Consider the following 17,343-nt stretch of genomic DNA (forward strand, 5'->3'; position numbering starts at 1 on the left):
GCAGGGAGGACAGCGCCCGAAGCGCCGGCCAGGGGGGAGGTGGCGGCGCGGGTGGCCGGAGATGGCAGGGGCGCGGGAGGGGTCGGGGTCGGGGCGAGTGTGGCGGCGGGGGTCGGGGGAGGGAGAGGAAAGCCGTAGGGGGGCCAGATCGAGGTTGTGGCCGCCACCCTGGGCCTAGGTCTAGAGACAGGCCGGCCCAGCCGGGGGGGAGAGGGGGGGAGCTGGGTGGGCCGAACCGAGGAAGGCCGGGGAAGGCCCAACAGCGAGCTAGAGGGGTCCATCGGCCGGGGTGGGCCAGGGCCCAGCAGCCCAACAGCCCGGGCGGGGCGGCCCAGCAGCCGCGAGGTGGCGGGGCGGGGGGGGGGGGGGGGCGAACCCTACCACCGCCGGCAGCGGGCGCCGCCGCCGTCGAAGGGCGGAGAGGGATGGGAGGAGGGGCCACCGCCGCCCGCACCGTCCTGCACCCGGAGACAAGAGCTCCCGAAGTGGGCGATGAACGGCCGGAACGGGGCGGCGCGGCGCGACCTGTGAGAAAAAGCCGAGGGGGAGGAACCCGCCGGCGATGGGGAGGAGGGCGGGGGGCTCGGCGGCCTGGCCGCCACCACCGGGCGGCGCCACGAGGAGCGGGCGGCGCCCCTCTCGGAGCGCCCAGCCACGCCCCAGGAGCGCTCGCTCCGGCGACGAGGGGCTCGGCCAGCCAAGGCCCCGGCTTGGGAGGGGGCGGAAAGGGGGGGACTCCGGGGAGCCGCAGGGGGGGAGAGGAGCGACCGCCGGCCAGGAGCCGAACCCCTCACGTGGGGGGCTGAGCTCCCGGGCCGGCAGGGAGGAGAAGGCTGTCTGCCGGGGCGGGGGAGCGCCGGGACCGGCGAGGCGGCGGGCGGAGGGAAAGGAGGATCCTCCGCGCAGTCGGCCCAGGAGAACCGCTCCGACGACGCGAAAGAGGCAGGGGAGGCCGGTGGCGCGGAGGCGGGAGGGGCCCTGGGGGCGGGGGAGGCGAGGCGGGGAGCCGCCGGCGAGGTGGCGGCGTCGAGCGCAGGAACGCCTGCTGGAGCGCCAGCCATCCGCTGATGACCTTTACAAATTGACTGGTTATCAACCGTACTTAGAATTCTCCCATGCAACCTCAGTTAACCCAGATAGCTGATAAGTACAAGTGTGAGTATTCAGCATGTGTACATTTTAGTGCACTATTACACTCATGGTGTACTTTTAGTACACGATTACACTATTAGATCTGTAAACAAGATATCTACGACTTCATAACACTACTTCTTTTCATGGTTTGTACTTTCTAGTACACTATTACACTCGTGGTCATTAATCACTTTCTATAGTAGTTAATTACTATCACCAAGCTGCAAAGAGATTTATCAAAAGAACTAATTCGCAGTATGTTTAATATTTTGATGGTCTAGTTTGTTTCTTTCCTCCTAGTTTGGTTAACCACCCTATGACTGTTGCGATATATAAACTCGAACTGCTTGCTCATGAAAAAATCATCGTCACATCAGTTTAGATATTTAATCACAATTGCAGCTTGCAACAGAAATTTAACTCTTTATTGAGACTAATATTGGAAAATATATACTCCCTCCGCCCAAAATAAATGTCTCAAGCTTGGTACAATTTTGTACTAAAGCTAGTACAAAGCTGAGACACTTATTTTGGGACGGAGGGAGTATATGATTGCAGTATCAATGTCATTATGAGAAAATGTGTCACCTTCTATATCTGCTCAAGCACAATAACATCCCCATCAATCTCGATGTCTCTGATGTGAGCTATCTTGACTCGGTCCTGCCCACCTTCTTGGCATCGTTGCTTAATTTTTGGGCATTGATTGATGTAAAGCTCCTTGAGCCCCCTGGGCAGACCTTCTTCTGGCAAGCTTTCAAGCTCACGACAGTTGGAGATATGTAGTGTTTCAAGTGAGGAGACTTTATGCAGACCAGGAGGCAAACACTGGAGGTCATCACAGCGTGATATATCTAAGAACTGAAGTGTGTGAGGTAAAAGCTCCAGTGGAAAGTTACTGATGTCAGGGTAGTCAGCAATTTGGTAGTCAGCAATTTGAAAATGCTTGAGACGAGGAAGGTATTGTAGGCCATCTAGAAGTACATGTGCTAACAGAGAGCAAGATACTAGACGGATTTCCTCAACTGAAGCGGGAAGCAAGCCTCGCTCCAGGGCTGTCCAAGGTACCAGGCAAGGGCACTCGTAGATGTGCAGGAACTGAAGTGATGTAAGTGGACGGAAACACTCTTCTGGTAGCGAAACAAGCTCTTCACAGTGGGCTACTGTTAGACTCTTGAGGGCTGTCAGATTATGTGAAAGCAAGCCTACACGCAGAGATGTTAGATTCGGGCAACCATTGATGTATAGAAATGTTAGAGAAGACGGACAAGCTTCTTTTTGAAGATCTGGAAGTGACTCAAGTCCAGCTTCATCTATCCTCAGTGTTGTAAGTGTTGGTGGAACAGGGGGTAACTTCTTCAGCTTTGGGCAATTGATGAGACCAAGTTCAGTTAATTGAGGGAACAACTGATCAGCATCATAAAAAATCCACTCTCCCAGCTTCGGCATATCTTCCAACAGAAGCTCTTCTAATGCTGGAAAACATTTTATTTGCCCAAGTCCTGTGAACTCGCGTCCAATTTGTGTCACCTCAGTTGCTCCTGCTATATTGAGATTTTTGAGGAAAGGAAGTTGGCCTAATGGCGGGAGAACTGTGCATCTGCAGTTGCAGATATGTGTGGTTTGCAGATTAGGAAGAAATGAAGTAGCAAGCCAGCTCGGGAACCTCGCCCCTGGAAAACCTTTAACCATCAATTCCTTGAGATCGATATGTGGTTGAAGGCCTTCCAGAACTTCGTCTTGTGGATCTGAAGGAGTAAGTTTGCAGTCCTCATCCCATATAAAGTGTAGAGCTCGAAGATGTTCTTTGGTTTTCAACTTCGCACAAATTGCATCTTGTTCATCAGCCACATTGTTGAGGCCACGAATGGTAAGTTTTCCTTGCAGCTGATCCATGTTTCTTAACTCTGTGATGTTGTGTCTGGGGCGTTTCAAGACAACAAATTCTTCTAATTCCTGTAGGCAGATCAAATTTCCAATTCCTGGTATCCTTGACAGTAGCCTTGTGCTTCCCTCTAAGTGGCGCAGATTAGTGAGCTTAGTGATGCCATGTGGCACTTCCCTTAGTGAGCTGCAGTTGTTCAGCTTCATAATTTGCAAGTTATAGAGCTTGACAATAGATGCTGGTAATGTTTTTATTTCAGTGCTGCTGAGATCTAGGAAGCGAAGTTGTTTCAGATTCCCTATAGACTCTGGTAATTCCTTAAGACCTCTTCCATGCATATCAAGAACTCTAAGGAATTGAAGTTTCATAAAGACACCATCAGGGAACCGAGACATCTTAGAATTGTATCCATGCATGAGAATTAGTGTTCTTAACTTCCTAAACCCATACAGTGGATCAAAATGCTTGGTCCCGGCACCGGTGCATGGAAATGAAAGATGACGGGTCTTTATGGCATTTTTGTATCTTGTCCCATCCTCAAATCGCTCGCAGTGTTCCATGGAAACTGATATAGCAAGGTCATGCATTGCATCATGCATCACATAGTTCTCCTTGTAGGGCTGGAAAAAAGACCTGCTTACTAGCTCATTAAAATCTGCATTACCAGAATCCTCCGGTATCTTCTTTCTAGATTGCCTGATGAAACCAAGTGCTAGCCAAATCTTAACCAACTTCTCTTTACTGAATATATAATCTTTTGGATACACGGAACAGAATGCAAAGCACTGCTTCAGATGTGGTGGTAAATGGTTGTAGCTTAGCCGCAGAGCTGGCAATATGTTATTTTTGTCTGCTGGTAGCTCCCATATATCACTTCTTAGTATCCCCTTCCACTCCTCTTCATCTGCTTTGCAGAAGAGGAGGCTCCCTAATGCTTTCGATGCGAGAGGCAATCCCTTTAGCTTCTTCACAATTTGCCTTCCTATCACCTCCAGCTGCGGGTATGTGCTGCAGTCACCATCCCTGAATGCATGGCTCTTGAATACGGACCAGCTGTCATCATCCGATAGTTGCTGTAACTTGTAGGGCTCTAGCCCTCCCATGATTCTGCCAACATTCTCATTGCGTGTTGTAACCACTATCTTGCTTCCAAGCCCTCCTGAAATTAGGGCTGCTCTGTAGCTGAGCCATTTATCATAGTCTTCATTCCAAACATCGTCCAAGACAAGCAAGTACCTCTTGCCCCGCAACACTCTAGAGAGTGTTTCCTGTAGCATATTCATGTTGGTGCTAGGAAAGGATTGGTCATAGGCAGCAGCCTCAAGAGTTTCTTGCGTTAGCTTTCTCCCGTCAAAACATTCAGACACATAGATCCAGATCCTCAACTCAAAGTGTTCTTTCACTCTGTCATCATTGTACACCATCTGCATAAGAGTTGTCTTACCAAGCCCCCCCATGCCAACAACTGGAATAACACAAACATTGCAGGAACTGTGCCCATTATCAGATAGCATGAGCCTCACCATTTCCTCTCTGTCTCCCTCCCTGCCAAACAGAGCTGAACTATCCACAAGAGAGCTTGACTGTGGCCTCTCCGGCGTCTCACGCCTGCTCATTTCACCCAACATCTGGAGCCCAATCGTGTTGCGTTCTCTTGCAATTTTATCCAACCTCTCCAATATCCCGCTAATCTTACGCTTTATCCTGTACTGGTACAGATTCCTATGCAGGAAGGAAGAAGGGGAACCGACACTTGCCTTGGTGGAGAGTTTCACCTTCCTCTTCTTCAGATACATAATCTTGGCTGTATACCTGTCGAGCAGATCATCCAGGTCGTATGCGACGTCCTTGAGCTTCGCTAGCCACCCCCGCACGGACGCGTCTGCCAGCTGCTTTGCCTCGGCGTCGTCGAGGAAGGCCTGTAGCTGAGAGAGAATCTGGGAGAGGCTCTCCAGCTTGCTATGGATGCCCCTGCAAGATTTGAAGTGGTCGAGAAGTGCTTCAGACAATTTCTGGAACAGGGTTTGCATGAAGGCTCCTAAGATTGCCTCTGCTGCCATGGGAGCTTTGTTTCCTTGTTTTTCAGTTGTTTGACTGTGTGAGAAGGCAGAAGGGGAAGAAAGGCTGAAAGGAGTAGACACTGGTGAGGACTGAGGACCATGTGCTTTTGGGGACGTGTTGACTTGTTCACCCGATGGTGCTTGGCCATTTCCATGCATTTTCCTTATCCTGGGCATCAGTAGCAACTAGCAAGTGATGAATTCTCTTCCATGTGAAACCAAGCCAGAAAGGTCTTCTGAAAATTTCAGTTTGAACTTTGCAAGCGTGTCTCTCTGGTTAACTATGCCTAGTCATGTTAGGTGAAGGTTCTGCTTATGGTCGTGCAGTACAGTTCATGAGACTCATCTTCAACACAAACGATTAAATAAGCAGGAGAAGAACCATCCCCTGGCTTGGAGATATTTAACTGCTCCTTTGGACAGAGAGCCTTTGGTGGTGGATGGTGGATGGTGTATGCTGTACCTAACTTTTGGCTTTCACACCTCACTATCTGCGAGTGACAGGACCTAATCATTGAGGTTCCTTTCAAAGTGACACTGAACAAAAATGAAAAACAAGTGAGCAGTTCTATAATTCTAAGGGCCTCTTTGGTTTGCGAAATTTCAAAAATGCAACACAAGAATGGAAAATACAGAAATTTGGTGTCATGGCATGTTAAATAAATCCTATATGAACTGAAAACACGGGAATATGTAATAAAAATTATTTGGCTGCGCCATAGGAAAAGCAGGATCTTTTTCTAAATGTTTAGGTACGTTCCACAGTTGTCAATTTATACAAATATAATGGGAACCAAACATATATAGCCTTATTTATGCCTTGTGCAAAGATGTGTTCCTTCAATATCTTAGTTGTAGATCCGATTTGTTTAACGAAATGACTGCCATGGATATACATAAAACTTTTCATGGGGATGCTGCTGTTGTTTTACTTTTGGCACTTTCTGTGAAAAAATAAACATTCTGCTGATCAATGTTTTTTTTTTTGAGGGAAATCAATGTTTCCTCTAGGCTTCAGGATATGATGCCTGGAGGTGTTAGGGTGTGCTTGGTTCAAGCCCAAGTTTACGTCATCAAAACTTGGCTTGCCCAAGATACGATTCACTATACCAGAACTTTGTTGTTTGATTTAGCTGAAACTTGGCTTAAATATTTTTCATATATAAATATCAGAGTTGAAGACTATTTGGTATTTCCAAGATATGATCACTATACTAGTAATTTTCTTGTTTGATTCAGGTGAATTTCTGCCTTTATTGGAACTCTGAAGATAGTAACCACCTTTGGTGCTCCATTCTGAAGAATGTGATGTCTGTGAAGCTACCAAGGAAGGGGAGATTGCTGGAGGCCTGGAGTGTATGCAAAGCAAAACACACTCCATGAGCTGAGCTGACAAAGAAAGATCTCTTGCAGTTATTTGATGAAGTGATGACTGGTTTCTGCTTGGCCTAAGGTGGGGATCAAGTGTGCTTTGGGGTCACTCCTGACTTGGCAACATCAGGGATGATCATCGGCATGTTTGGAATCTTCTTGACAGATCCACGGTTCTGCAGATGACAAGAAGAGCTGCTATTACGGCGTTTTTTGAGGTTACGCCAAGGTATAGCAATACTACTAGAAGAAGGATCTTGTCTGGCACCTTTTCGGATCAAGGCGGCCGCGCGGAGGCGACTGAGAAAGTTCTTCAACGGATGCAGCAGGTTCAGTGTCCACGTCTCCAGGCATTTTGCTGCCCCCCAGTATGCAGCGTTTGTTGTTATCTTCATGCTGCTGATTGACTGATTTTATGAGATACGCAGAAGCGCCATGATCCCATCTTACTTGCTGCCCTATGATTTTGCTGGCTTAGCTGAGCTTGCAGCACGCAGCATCTCCTGTGCTGCATGTGTCCTGTCTGCCCACTGGCCACTTCGATGGATGCTCCCTGATAAATACTCCCTCTGTAAAGAAATACTACCTCCGTCCCATAATGTAAGAACGTTTTTATACTACATTAGTGTAAAAAACGTTCTTGTATTATGCGACGGAGGGAGTATAAGATCTAAATACTCCTATATTTCTTTACAGAGGGAGTACTCTATTATTTTCACTAGTGAACTTGGTCTAAAGCACATGCAGGACTTTGTTCCAGCCAGAGTCTGAGAGAATCAATCCACAGAATCATCGGCTCTCTTATGGCACACCGTGAAAATGACCCGGATGAATTTGCCATTGGTGCCTGAGCTATGCAAGTCAACAGCCCGTGGAGTGAAGGAGATTATCCGGATACATTGGGGCCGCACCAGCCAATCCGGAGCTTTTCTGTTAGACAAGATACGCTCCTCTGTCAAAGAGGGAGAAGGCGTGAAACAAACCAACAAACTAGCACCACTACTACTCTGCTGCGATTTGCGACAAGCGAATCGCGGCTAGCAGGAGTTGGAAAGTGGCGGCCCGAGCCATGGCGACGCCCTGCCGCATCCGCCGCCTGCTCGTCCTGCTCGCCGCCGTCGCCGTCGCGGCGTCTCACCCGGCACACGAGGTGGGCGCCCCGCGTCGTCTCATGTTTGTTTCTAGTTTGATTGCCTTTGGTTGGTTTTCTTCTTACGCGGTTGGATTTTGGGTGCGCGCGTGAAGTTCTGCGCGGCCGCGGGAGGAGGAGGAGGAGGCGCCGGCGGCTGCGGAGGAGGAGGGGACGGCACGAGGATCCTGATCAAGGGCGGGACGATGGTGAACGCGCACCGGGCGGAGGAGGCCGACGTCTACATCGAGGACGGCGTCGTCGTCGCCGTCCGGCCGAACATCCCGGTGAGTTCTCGCTCTGCGTCTGGGAGATTCGTTCTTTCAGAATCTTGGGATCCACTCTGAGACCAAGGAGCCACTCTGCTGCGCACACCTGTACGAGTACGATACCAGTTTGGGTGCTTTGGGACTGCTGCCGCTGCTTATTTAGGGCGAACTGACACTGCTAGCTTCGCCACAAAAATCTCACGGTAAACTTGAAAAGTACCGACGGGAATCTGCAGGGACAGTAACGGTAGATTTAGACTGTTGACCTTATTTTTCTTTCTTTTTTGCTAGATTTCCTTTGGCTGGAAGTGAAATGTTCTGAGGAAATCATGTCCTCCCTTTGCTGTCCAACCTTACCAATTAATTCTCTTATGTTCTCATATCATATCACTTGTAGGTTGGTGACGATAATGTCAAAGTGATCGATGCAACCGGAAAATATGTCATGCCAGGTGATTTCTTGCAATAGTTCTGAATACTGATAATTCAGTCGTTGCTGGTTTATCATCGGTTCATCAGGCTTCTGGTGAATATCACAGGTGGAATTGACCCGCACACCCACCTGGAGATGGAGTTCATGGGAACTGTAACCATAGATGACTTCTATAGTGGTCATGCAGCAGCCCTGGCTGGTGGGACGACAATGCACATTGACTTTGTCATTCCAGTGAATGGAAACTTGACTGCAGGCTTGGAATCCTACAAACACAAAGCAGAAAAATCTGCTATGGATTATGGATTTCACATGGCCATTACCAAGTGGAATGATGAGGTTTCAAGGGAAATGGAAGTGATGGTCAAGGAACATGGTGGGTGCATACTCTCTTCTGCATTCTTGGATTATTCTGTTACATATTGTTACATGACGAAGATCCTCTGTGCCAAATTTTCAGGGATCAATTCTTTCAAGTTCTTCATGGCATATAAAGGTTCATTGATGGTGACGGACGACCTCCTCCTTCAAGGCTTACAGAAATGCAAGTCTCTTGGTGCACTGGCTATGGTTCATGCAGAGAACGGGGATGCTGTTGCTGAGGGACAGCAGCGGATGATTGATCTTGGGATAACTGGTCCAGAAGGGCATGCTCTCTCAAGACCTCCAGTTGTAATTCCTTTGTCTTGACGGGTTCATGTTTTTTTTTTTGACAAAATTCAAGTCCCTTGATGAGATAGCTTTAACATGAAATTTGTGCTTTCCTCTCACAGGAAGGTAGTGATGAGTCAATTAAGTTTCTCTTCTTTTCTGCAGTTGGAAGGCGAAGCAACTTCACGGGCAATTCGATTAGCAAAATTCGTCAATACACCGTTGTATGTTGTTCACGTGATGAGCACTGATGCAATGGAGGAGATTGCCAAGGCTAAAAGAGAAGGTATGGTGCCTGGTCATTTAGTTCAAATTTCAAACTAGTTCCTCATGCATGCAAACAGCCAGAGTTTTTTTATGAACATTTAATTTCATAAACATTGGCTGGTTTCGGTTTTATACCAACACACACAAAATTCAGGACTGGGTGCTCCCAAAATAACTTATTGCTTTTTTGAGGAACCAAAATAACTTGTTGGGGCTTCAGAACTGGGTAGTCCCATGGGATTCATCATACCCCCAAACCTGAGTTGATTTAAATTTTCAGTGTGTGTCAAATTGTAAGTTGATGCAAACTCGAACTTTGCAGGCCAGAGAGTCATTGGTGAACCTGTGGTATCTGGGCTAGTCCTTGATGATTCTTGGCTTTGGGATCCTGACTTCGCAACTGCTTCAAAGTAAACACAACACATACAATCAGTATATGTTTATGTAGTGGTTCCTCTTATTTCATATCATGCTTCTAGGTATGTGATGAGTCCTCCAATCCGGGAAGCGGGGCATAATAAAGCGCTTCAAGCTGCTCTTTCATCAGGGATATTACAGGTGACACGCTTGAATCTAGAATCCCACCTTAATTTCCTAAAGCTTAAAGTTGCAGAGTCCTTAAAGTAAAGCGCTTCAAGCTGGTGTTTAGCTTATACAGTTGAAGATTATTTGTGGGGCTATAAATAATAATGGAATATTATTTGCTAACATATTGTTTGTACATTGTCTAGTATGGAGACAGAAACATCCCTTGAATAAGCACATAACTGTTCTTTGTTCCTGTGCAGCTTGTGGGAACTGATCATTGCACCTTCAATTCCACTCAGAAAGCTTTCGGTTCTGATGATTTCAGGAAGATTCCCAATGGCGTAAATGGTAAGCCATAGGGCTTGAACAAAGGAAACTGTGTTGTGTCATTGCAAATGGAAGCTGGCTAAGGCATCTCTCTTTTCATTACTTGATCCCAGGTATTGAAGAAAGGATGCATATAATTTGGGATAGCATGGTGGTAAGTTTTGATTTCAAATGTTGTTTTCCGTGATGGGTACTAAGTTGGTTCCATTGCCGGTATTTCTGTTTTCTGACTTCATTCAGTATATGTACAGGAGACCGGCAAGATCACAGTCACCGATTATGTGAGAGTGACAAGCACAGAATGGTAGTGCAGAAATTCTATAGCTACATCAAAACAAAATCAGAAAAACAAAACAAGAAGCAAACAGTTTTAAAGTATAATGATGCACACTACTCTCTAATCTTTTCAGTGCCAAGATCTTCAACATATACCCGCGAAAAGGAGCAATCCTCGAGGGATCTGATGCAGACATCATCGTCCTGAACCCCAAGAGGAGCTTCGCAATGGGCACGCGCACACACCATACGAGGTCCGACACGAACGTGTACGAGGGCAGGAAAGGAAAGGTTGGCTCTTCGCAGCTCACAACTGTTAATATGCCATAACAATCCAGATCCAGCCTGTGATCGTTTCTGTCTGATTGGTGTAGGGAATGGTAGAGGTGACCATCTCAAGAGGGCGAGTGGTGTGGGAGGATGGCAATCTGAACGCCGTGCCCGGTGCAGGAAGATACGTCAGGACACCGCCTTTCGGATACCTCTTCGACGGCCTTGACAAGTCGGACGCCGTCTACAGGGCTTCCCTCCGAGCACCTGTACAGCGTGGTGAGGCTGCTGCTGCTGCTGCTTAACTGCGTGTTCCACGGCTGGTCTCATTGCCCCACTGACGGTACCACTATCCCATCTGGTTCAAGGACAAATTGCACCTAAAGGTGAACGCCGTCTGCTCCATGTGTAGCTTCCTTGTACATACAAATCTGCCTCGTTTATATCCAGATTCGGACATAGGTGAAATTGTAAAGTTAATTATGCATACAAGGCACTTCATTTATTTTCTTGCGAATATAAAAATCACATTTCTGATTGGGGAAATTGCAAATTTGCTCAAGCTTTGCCAAATCATGATGTCAAATAAGCTTTGGGAGTTTCGCCATATCACGCTGATACCTTGAATGGTCAAATTTTCTACCATAATAAGCATGATGCATGCCCACTAAAAGGGGAATGAGGAGGATCACACTTCTTTTTAAACATGTTCAGATCCATGAAGCCCAGGCTACCGTGGCCTGAAGGGCTTCCTGATGGTGTAAGGGTACTCCTGGACGGCATTCATGCTGGTCCACTGTGAGTGGAATATACTGTTCCATTTCAAAAAAAAATGATCCATTAAGTAACTTGGCATTTCTTCGAAAGAACAGAACCGATGTCGAGATGTTTATGAATCTGAACATGTAACCTCATCAGGCTGTATGGTTTATTTAGGCGATTGTACACCACAAGTCCACAAGCACATCACATCATCAGATCTCAAGCTATTCTGCAAGTATGTACATCCCCAATGTTTTCAAAAATGGTACGAACTTGTTCGATAGTTGATAATCTGATGTCATCTACAGGCAGCAATATCCACTGAACATTTGCTGTAAACATTCATCACATGATTCTGATCCAAACTTCTCGCCAATACAAGAACATTGTGAAGAATCTAGGGAGTAGGGAATACCTGAATTCCTATGGGGCTGGCTAATGCAACACTCGAGATGCAGTACCTAATATTATTATGCTATTTATGAATCGATTCAATTTATTCCCGTGGACGGGCAAGCCAAAGTGAACTCAAAGCGCGTAGCCGAGAGAAGTAGTCGCTTATTGCAAGCAGAGCTCGTGCAGACTGGCGAGTGGTTAATATGCGTTGCATCTGCTGAAGGGTTTGTAGCCGCAGATTATCAGCCTGCAGATAAAACATTGTTGAACAATTCATCACCAGTTGAATACAAATTTAATATTTCTTTTTCTATGTTTTCTTGCTTTCCCCCCTTATTCCATGATGCATCAGTTCAAGTGAAAATGTGCAGCTGAAAGCTCAGTAACATTTGGAAGCTCCTAAATTTATTCTCCAGAATTAAAAAAATGCAAAAAAAAATGGAGCGTGCTATGAAGGAATCGCATGTTTTAGTAATGAAGTGGAAAAGGGGCAATTCGAGCTAAGAACTCGATCTGAGTAGTGAGAACACGCAACCCCGCACCACCCTAGGCTCAGATTCTATTCTCCAAAATAAGGACCAGGGCATATCACAATATTCTAACTCCCCAAATAGTCTGCCCAAAACACCTCAGGCAATATGGCAACAACTTAAGCAGAGGAAAGAGCGACTGCACGGTTTGTGTAGGTTACCTGTCGGAGGAAGTTTTCTAGGGTGCCAAGTTTCCCCATGGCCATTGCCATCTGCCCCATGTAGCTTGCAACATTACCGGAAGATCCTGCAGGGCCCAGGGATCCAGATGACAGGGTTTCTGCAAGCGACTGTTGTAGTGCCTCCATACCTTGAGAAAGAGCATCCTCAGCTTGTTGAGAAGATTGTTGGAGGTTGCATATGCCAGTAAGCTGCTGCTCAGTAAGAGGTTCTAGTTGACCTGCCAGTAACTGCAACAGAAATATTGGTATTAAAGTATAGACGGACATGGTAACTACATATTGAACACAAGTTAATCATCTTGACATGCTCATAAGGGCTGCGGAAAGAAAACTACTCACTAAGTTGGGCCCTGGATCAGGAATTTAATTGTGTCTGTAACATAAATCATATCACACTGGTACCTTAAGGAGCTCGGATGATCTGAAGCCACCTAACCACATGAAGCACCTCTCAGCAGGGGTCTTCCACATTCCCGACAGCACATGGAAAACATCTGCTTTGGCTGCTACACCCTTGAGCCTGAAAAATTCATCATACTGTGCCATGATGCTATCAACAATTTTCCGAAGATCATCATCACCAGCATGTGCATTGGCTGCAGCCCTCAACTCATTTATATGCTTGTTATGTTCCTCCAACCATCGTGCATACTCCATGTCAAATGCCACAGCTCCTACAAATTATAGAACATTAACATAAAAGGCACTGACAGAATAATGGCACAAAAATCGAGCTTCACCAAAGGCCAAGGATAATGTATGTAACCTAGTAATCTTTACAAGATACAATACTTGTTACTGTTACTGTGTAAGATATAACAACTAACAAGTACTAGGCATCAGCGGAAGTATCTATATGTTGAAAGCCCGAATACGGGTGCAGAAAAAGAATGGTACTACTCGCCAACAAATCAGTTGATAATTGCATCTTGTGGTTGTATCTAGCTTATTTTATCTACCACATTCTAAGGAGCACTCAGGTAAAGGGCAAACAAAAGCCCCATAACAAAATACAGTACACAGTATAGTACTGCTGATACCAATCTAATAATTAGAGAATATTACCATTTCCACCCGCTGACTGAGACTGATCCCCTGAAGATGAAATAAATATGCCCTGGAGAAGTATACATCAGTCAAACAAAAGGGATGGATGTTTAACGGCTTAACACAAGAAATTTCCGATGAATCTTGTATGGAAATGTAGAGCATATACCTGTTGACGAGCACGCTGAAGCTCTTGCTCTAGTTGAGTAAGTTTCAATCTACTACTCTCCAGGTTTTGGATATATGCCTGACAAAGCCAAATGGTGAAATAGGCAGGGTTAAGATGATAACAATAAAGTTTGCCAACCAAATCTACCACTGAAGCAAAATCATGTATTAGGCTCACAAAGATTGCCTAGCACAAATCCATGCTACAGTAGTACTAAAGCTTCAGGATGAAATGATACCTCATACACTTTTTAAACGATCTACCATGCTACCACAGTATGTGAGCACATTACAAATGGAATCTGATATGAGTGAACATTTTAAGAATATACAGGCTCACCTTCTTTCTTAAACGGCTTTTCCTAGCAGCTTCACGGTTTTGGGCAAGACGGCGAAGTGACTGTTGGCAACGAAACTTATCTTTAAACAATGGATATCATGTGATCAAAGCATCAGATATGTAGTGGCAACTGTACCTTATGATCTAATTTGTCCCTCGATTTGTCACTAGAATCAGAAGCCGTGGGGGCAGCAAGCTGTCCTTGTTCAAACTGTTAAGCAGATAATCATTAAACCAATATGCTTCGGTATAAGCTGATCACTCATACTAAAACAATAAGCATAAAGAGAACTGAGGGGAAAAAAACTACCGCAACAGTATTTTTCAGCAATTGTGTTAATAAGAATTAAATTCAATGAGTTATAGGCAACTAGGCTGTTATGTGGGAAGATAATGGTGCTACTACTTGAAATAGCATTAAGATATGACACCATCCTGGATACAACATAGGACCATTTTCCTCTGTCGAATACATATTATTAAGAAGCATGGCGAAATGACGCAAATGTCCAAACAGACTCAAACAAAAGGATAGGAAACTGAAAACAGGAACAAGGTATCTAACTGGCACTACCAAAGGACCTTAACACTAACAAATCATTCAAGATCTCAAGCCATGTGTACACGTGCATAATACTGATATTTCAAAGATCTTTTAGGGAATTCAAACAGCTCTTTAATTGCAAGGAAAGAAACATTTTGGAAACAAAATTTTGATCTCCAAAACCTGAGAGTATGAAAAGTTCAATATCGAGTGCGCAATCACAATGAGACAGTCTGACAAAAAATTGAGCTGAGAATAGTAGGTACCATTTGGTTGCGCTCATCAATGTCTATATCCGGATCCGTTGATGTATCAGTCCTAGGACTTGTATCAGCCATACTTGACTCTCCCCAGTTATCATTGTTATGAGTTCTTAAAGCTACTAGATTTGGTTGCGCTCCCTTTTGCTGTAGTAGTGCCTGAGGATCAACTGCTGTTACTGCTGCTGCTGCCGCCGCCGTAGTAGCTAGATCAGTCGGAGAAATGGACTGCAATTTGGGGTGCAAAAACTGCATCAATTCCTCATGTAGATGGAATAACACTTAATAATTGGGGCTCTGACTTGTCACTGGTACCTTTCCGTAATTTCCAAACTGAAGGGGTTCACTGGTATATGCATGTGTATTTGGCTTCAGATTGAATAAATTATCTGAACATCAGCAAACAAAGGAGAAACCAGTAAGCTTTAGTAATCATGAACCTCGACGGTGCTACTCACTGAAATCTATATGGAGTTGTAATTTTTTTTACAAGCAGAAAAGTGTACAGGATCCGTAGTTAAAATCACTGGAGGCAAGTTTCTAGCGCAATTGATTGAGAAAAGAGTGACATACTTGTACTGAAATTAGCAAGATCTTCTATTCTGAATCCAGCAGAGTGCGCGAGTGCCCCGAAATCAGCAACTCGAGAAGGCTGCATGATGTTCACATCTGTTGGGCTGCAAGCAATTTTCACCACAGTTAAACAAAGCTCAGAAAATCCTTCCCTCAAAAAAAAAAGCTCAGAAAATCCTTCCCTCAAAAAAAAAAGCTCAGAAAATAGTTTGAGCCTGCAACAAAGCTCCTCCTTTTCTTATTCTAGTCTTGCATATCACATTCTACATCCTATGCCCATCCCATACTGTCCATTCAGTAATTGCTATGATGCATTCTATATGTTTCTTTTTTCCTTTGGAAGAATCACCCTGCCATTCATTCAATTGCATCGGTCGCAGACTTATGTATCTGCACCAACCATCAAGAGGGACCGCTCGGACGTGTGATAAATATATTTGGCTCTGGTCCACAAACGCATAGCACAGTTTCTTCAAAAAAACAAAAATCTGAAGATCATGACAGACCCCCACCCCACCCCACCCCCTACACGCACAATGTATTACACTCCTACTAACACGTAAGTAGTAGTACTTTGTTCAAATTATTACTCCATGAGTTTAACCCCAAACGTGCATGCCCAACCAGCATGTGTTCTGCCTTTTTCTGAAGATCTGGACCTACCAGAGCACCACTGATTCCCAGAGATCAGTGATGAGCCCCCTGGAGAGTTAATGATGCACGCCCAAACGAATCAATGATACCTCCCCAGGCAGCAGCAGCAGCAGCGAGAGAGCGAGGCCTCGCGGCAATCATTGCTCCTTCTTCTCCCTCCCGAGGCACACGAACAGCAGCAACCAAATCCCTGTTACTACTACTACTAGTGCTAGCAAAGCTGCTCCGCCCCTCTAATCATCACGGCACTCGAGCTAAAGGTCGCCGCACTTGACACTCCACATCGACAAGAGCTAATCAGAGGGGGAAAGCGGCCCGCTTTTCCTTCCCGTCCGGGAAAGGAGGAGCAATCAGCGGCGCCCCGGCGCCATGATCAATTAAGTAATCGGCAATCAGGGCTCGTAATCGCACGGTGGAGCGCAGGAAAGCGAGTGAGACAACACGGAGACGGAGCATGCAGAAATGAGCGAGCGAGCAAATGGGACAAGGAAGAACTGGAGATGGGGTTGGTCGCGGGTGGCAGCGCGGGGACTTACATGGTGTGCTGAGGAGCCCCGAAGCCCGGCATCGGCCCGCGCGGGTCGCCGGCCGCCGCCGCCGGCCCTCCTCCTCCTCCTCGCCTACTCTCCATCCGCCACCATCAACCGCCGTGCACCCCCGGTGCTGCTGCCTGGCGCATCACCCCGCCTCACCAACCTGCGGAAGAGGAAGAAGCAAGGGGTTCTTTCTCCGACGCCGCCGCTGTCACCAACAGAAGCGAATCAAGAACGGGCAGAGGAAGAAGAACAAGCTTGCTAGGATCTCTGAATGTCCTGACACTCTGATCAGTTTGCTGAGCAAGTAGTGGAAGTAACCTGACGGGACGGGGCTGCGAGGTGGTGGCGGTGGCCTCGTGTGGGTGAAGCCGTGAAGGGGGAGGAGGGAATGAGAGGAGGAACGGTGGAAGCTGGGAGAGTCCTCCACCGGCGACAGTGGCACAAGGGAGGGAGGGAGGGGGGAGAGCTTAGCTTAGCGATGCAGCGCCTCGAATTCCGGCCATTATTTTTATGATGGCTCCTTGGTTTTGCGAGTCCCGCTGGAGGAGTGACGTTTGGACCATAGCAATCTCTAGGCGGGAGTCATCCTCTGCCTCTGCACCACAGTGGGCTACTGTGAGGCAGTCAAGCCTCATCACTCACTATGCCTGCCTGCCTGCTTAAGAATTTCCAAATGTATGTAAAATTTGCATGGCCGCTTCAGGACAACTATTTGAGATACTGTTGAATCATTTGAGGATGATGAGAGGTG

At 46.4% G+C, this 17,343-nt stretch overlaps 3 protein-coding genes across 4 annotated transcripts; 1 reads left to right on the forward strand and 2 right to left on the reverse strand.

Moving 5' to 3' along the window:
* Positions 1-1,325: 1,325 nt before the first annotated feature.
* On the reverse strand, positions 1,326-5,256 carry LOC123062349 (disease resistance protein RGA2). The gene has a single exon (XM_044485815.1). It carries the CDS (start codon positions 5,254-5,256, stop codon positions 1,726-1,728), a length of 3,531 nt encoding a protein of 1,176 aa, XP_044341750.1. The 3' UTR covers positions 1,326-1,725.
* A 1,915-nt stretch (positions 5,257-7,171) lies between these two features.
* Positions 7,172-11,146, forward strand: LOC123062351 (dihydropyrimidinase). 2 transcript variants are annotated; one of them, XM_044485818.1, is made up of 13 exons: positions 7,203-7,600; positions 7,696-7,866; positions 8,246-8,300; positions 8,388-8,657; positions 8,742-8,953; positions 9,098-9,218; positions 9,522-9,609; positions 9,679-9,757; positions 9,988-10,075; positions 10,168-10,208; positions 10,306-10,358; positions 10,465-10,621; positions 10,705-11,146. In XM_044485818.1, the coding sequence occupies exons 1-13, from the start codon at positions 7,520-7,522 to the stop codon at positions 10,903-10,905; spliced, it is 1,617 nt and encodes a 538-aa protein (XP_044341753.1). In that variant the 5' UTR covers positions 7,203-7,519; the 3' UTR covers positions 10,906-11,146. The 2 variants fall into 2 exon arrangements, with proteins under 2 accessions (XP_044341752.1, XP_044341753.1); XM_044485817.1 differs by having other exon boundaries at positions 7,172-7,600; positions 8,388-8,953.
* A 414-nt stretch (positions 11,147-11,560) lies between these two features.
* LOC123062352 (transcription factor HBP-1b(c1)-like) lies at positions 11,561-17,142 on the reverse strand. Its single transcript, XM_044485819.1, has 12 exons — positions 16,911-17,142; positions 16,593-16,797; positions 15,403-15,506; positions 15,145-15,218; positions 14,836-15,057; positions 14,162-14,236; positions 14,026-14,085; positions 13,687-13,764; positions 13,536-13,587; positions 12,873-13,144; positions 12,450-12,698; positions 11,561-12,005 (listed from the first exon to the last, which is right to left on the reverse strand). Exons 2-12 carry the CDS (start codon positions 16,685-16,687, stop codon positions 11,859-11,861), a joined length of 1,428 nt encoding a protein of 475 aa, XP_044341754.1. The 5' UTR covers positions 16,688-16,797; positions 16,911-17,142; the 3' UTR covers positions 11,561-11,858.
* Positions 17,143-17,343: the final 201 nt, after the last annotated feature.

Source organism: Triticum aestivum, chromosome 3A (genome assembly GCF_018294505.1).
Source record: "Triticum aestivum cultivar Chinese Spring chromosome 3A, IWGSC CS RefSeq v2.1, whole genome shotgun sequence".
NCBI classification, from domain to species: domain Eukaryota; kingdom Viridiplantae; phylum Streptophyta; class Magnoliopsida; order Poales; family Poaceae; genus Triticum; species Triticum aestivum.

Coding starts and splice junctions, on each gene's coding strand:
- LOC123062351 (XM_044485817.1), top strand. CDS start 7,520: ATGGCGACGCCCTGCCGCATCCGCCGCCTGCTCGTCCTGCTCGCCGCC. Junction 10,209..10,305: donor TAATTTGGGATAGCATGGTG/GTAAGTTTTGAT, acceptor GTATATGTACAG/GAGACCGGCAAGATCACAGT. Junction 10,622..10,704: donor ACGAGGGCAGGAAAGGAAAG/GTTGGCTCTTCG, acceptor TGATTGGTGTAG/GGAATGGTAGAGGTGACCAT.
- LOC123062352 (XM_044485819.1), bottom strand. CDS start 16,687: ATGGAGAGTAGGCGAGGAGGAGGAGGAGGGCCGGCGGCGGCGGCCGGC. Junction 15,507..16,592: donor GGGGCTCCTCAGCACACCAT/GTAAGTCCCCGC, acceptor AATTGCTTGCAG/CCCAACAGATGTGAACATCA. Junction 15,058..15,144: donor AGTTTGGAAATTACGGAAAG/GTACCAGTGACA, acceptor CCCAAATTGCAG/TCCATTTCTCCGACTGATCT.
- LOC123062349 (XM_044485815.1), bottom strand. CDS start 5,256: ATGCCCAGGATAAGGAAAATGCATGGAAATGGCCAAGCACCATCGGGT.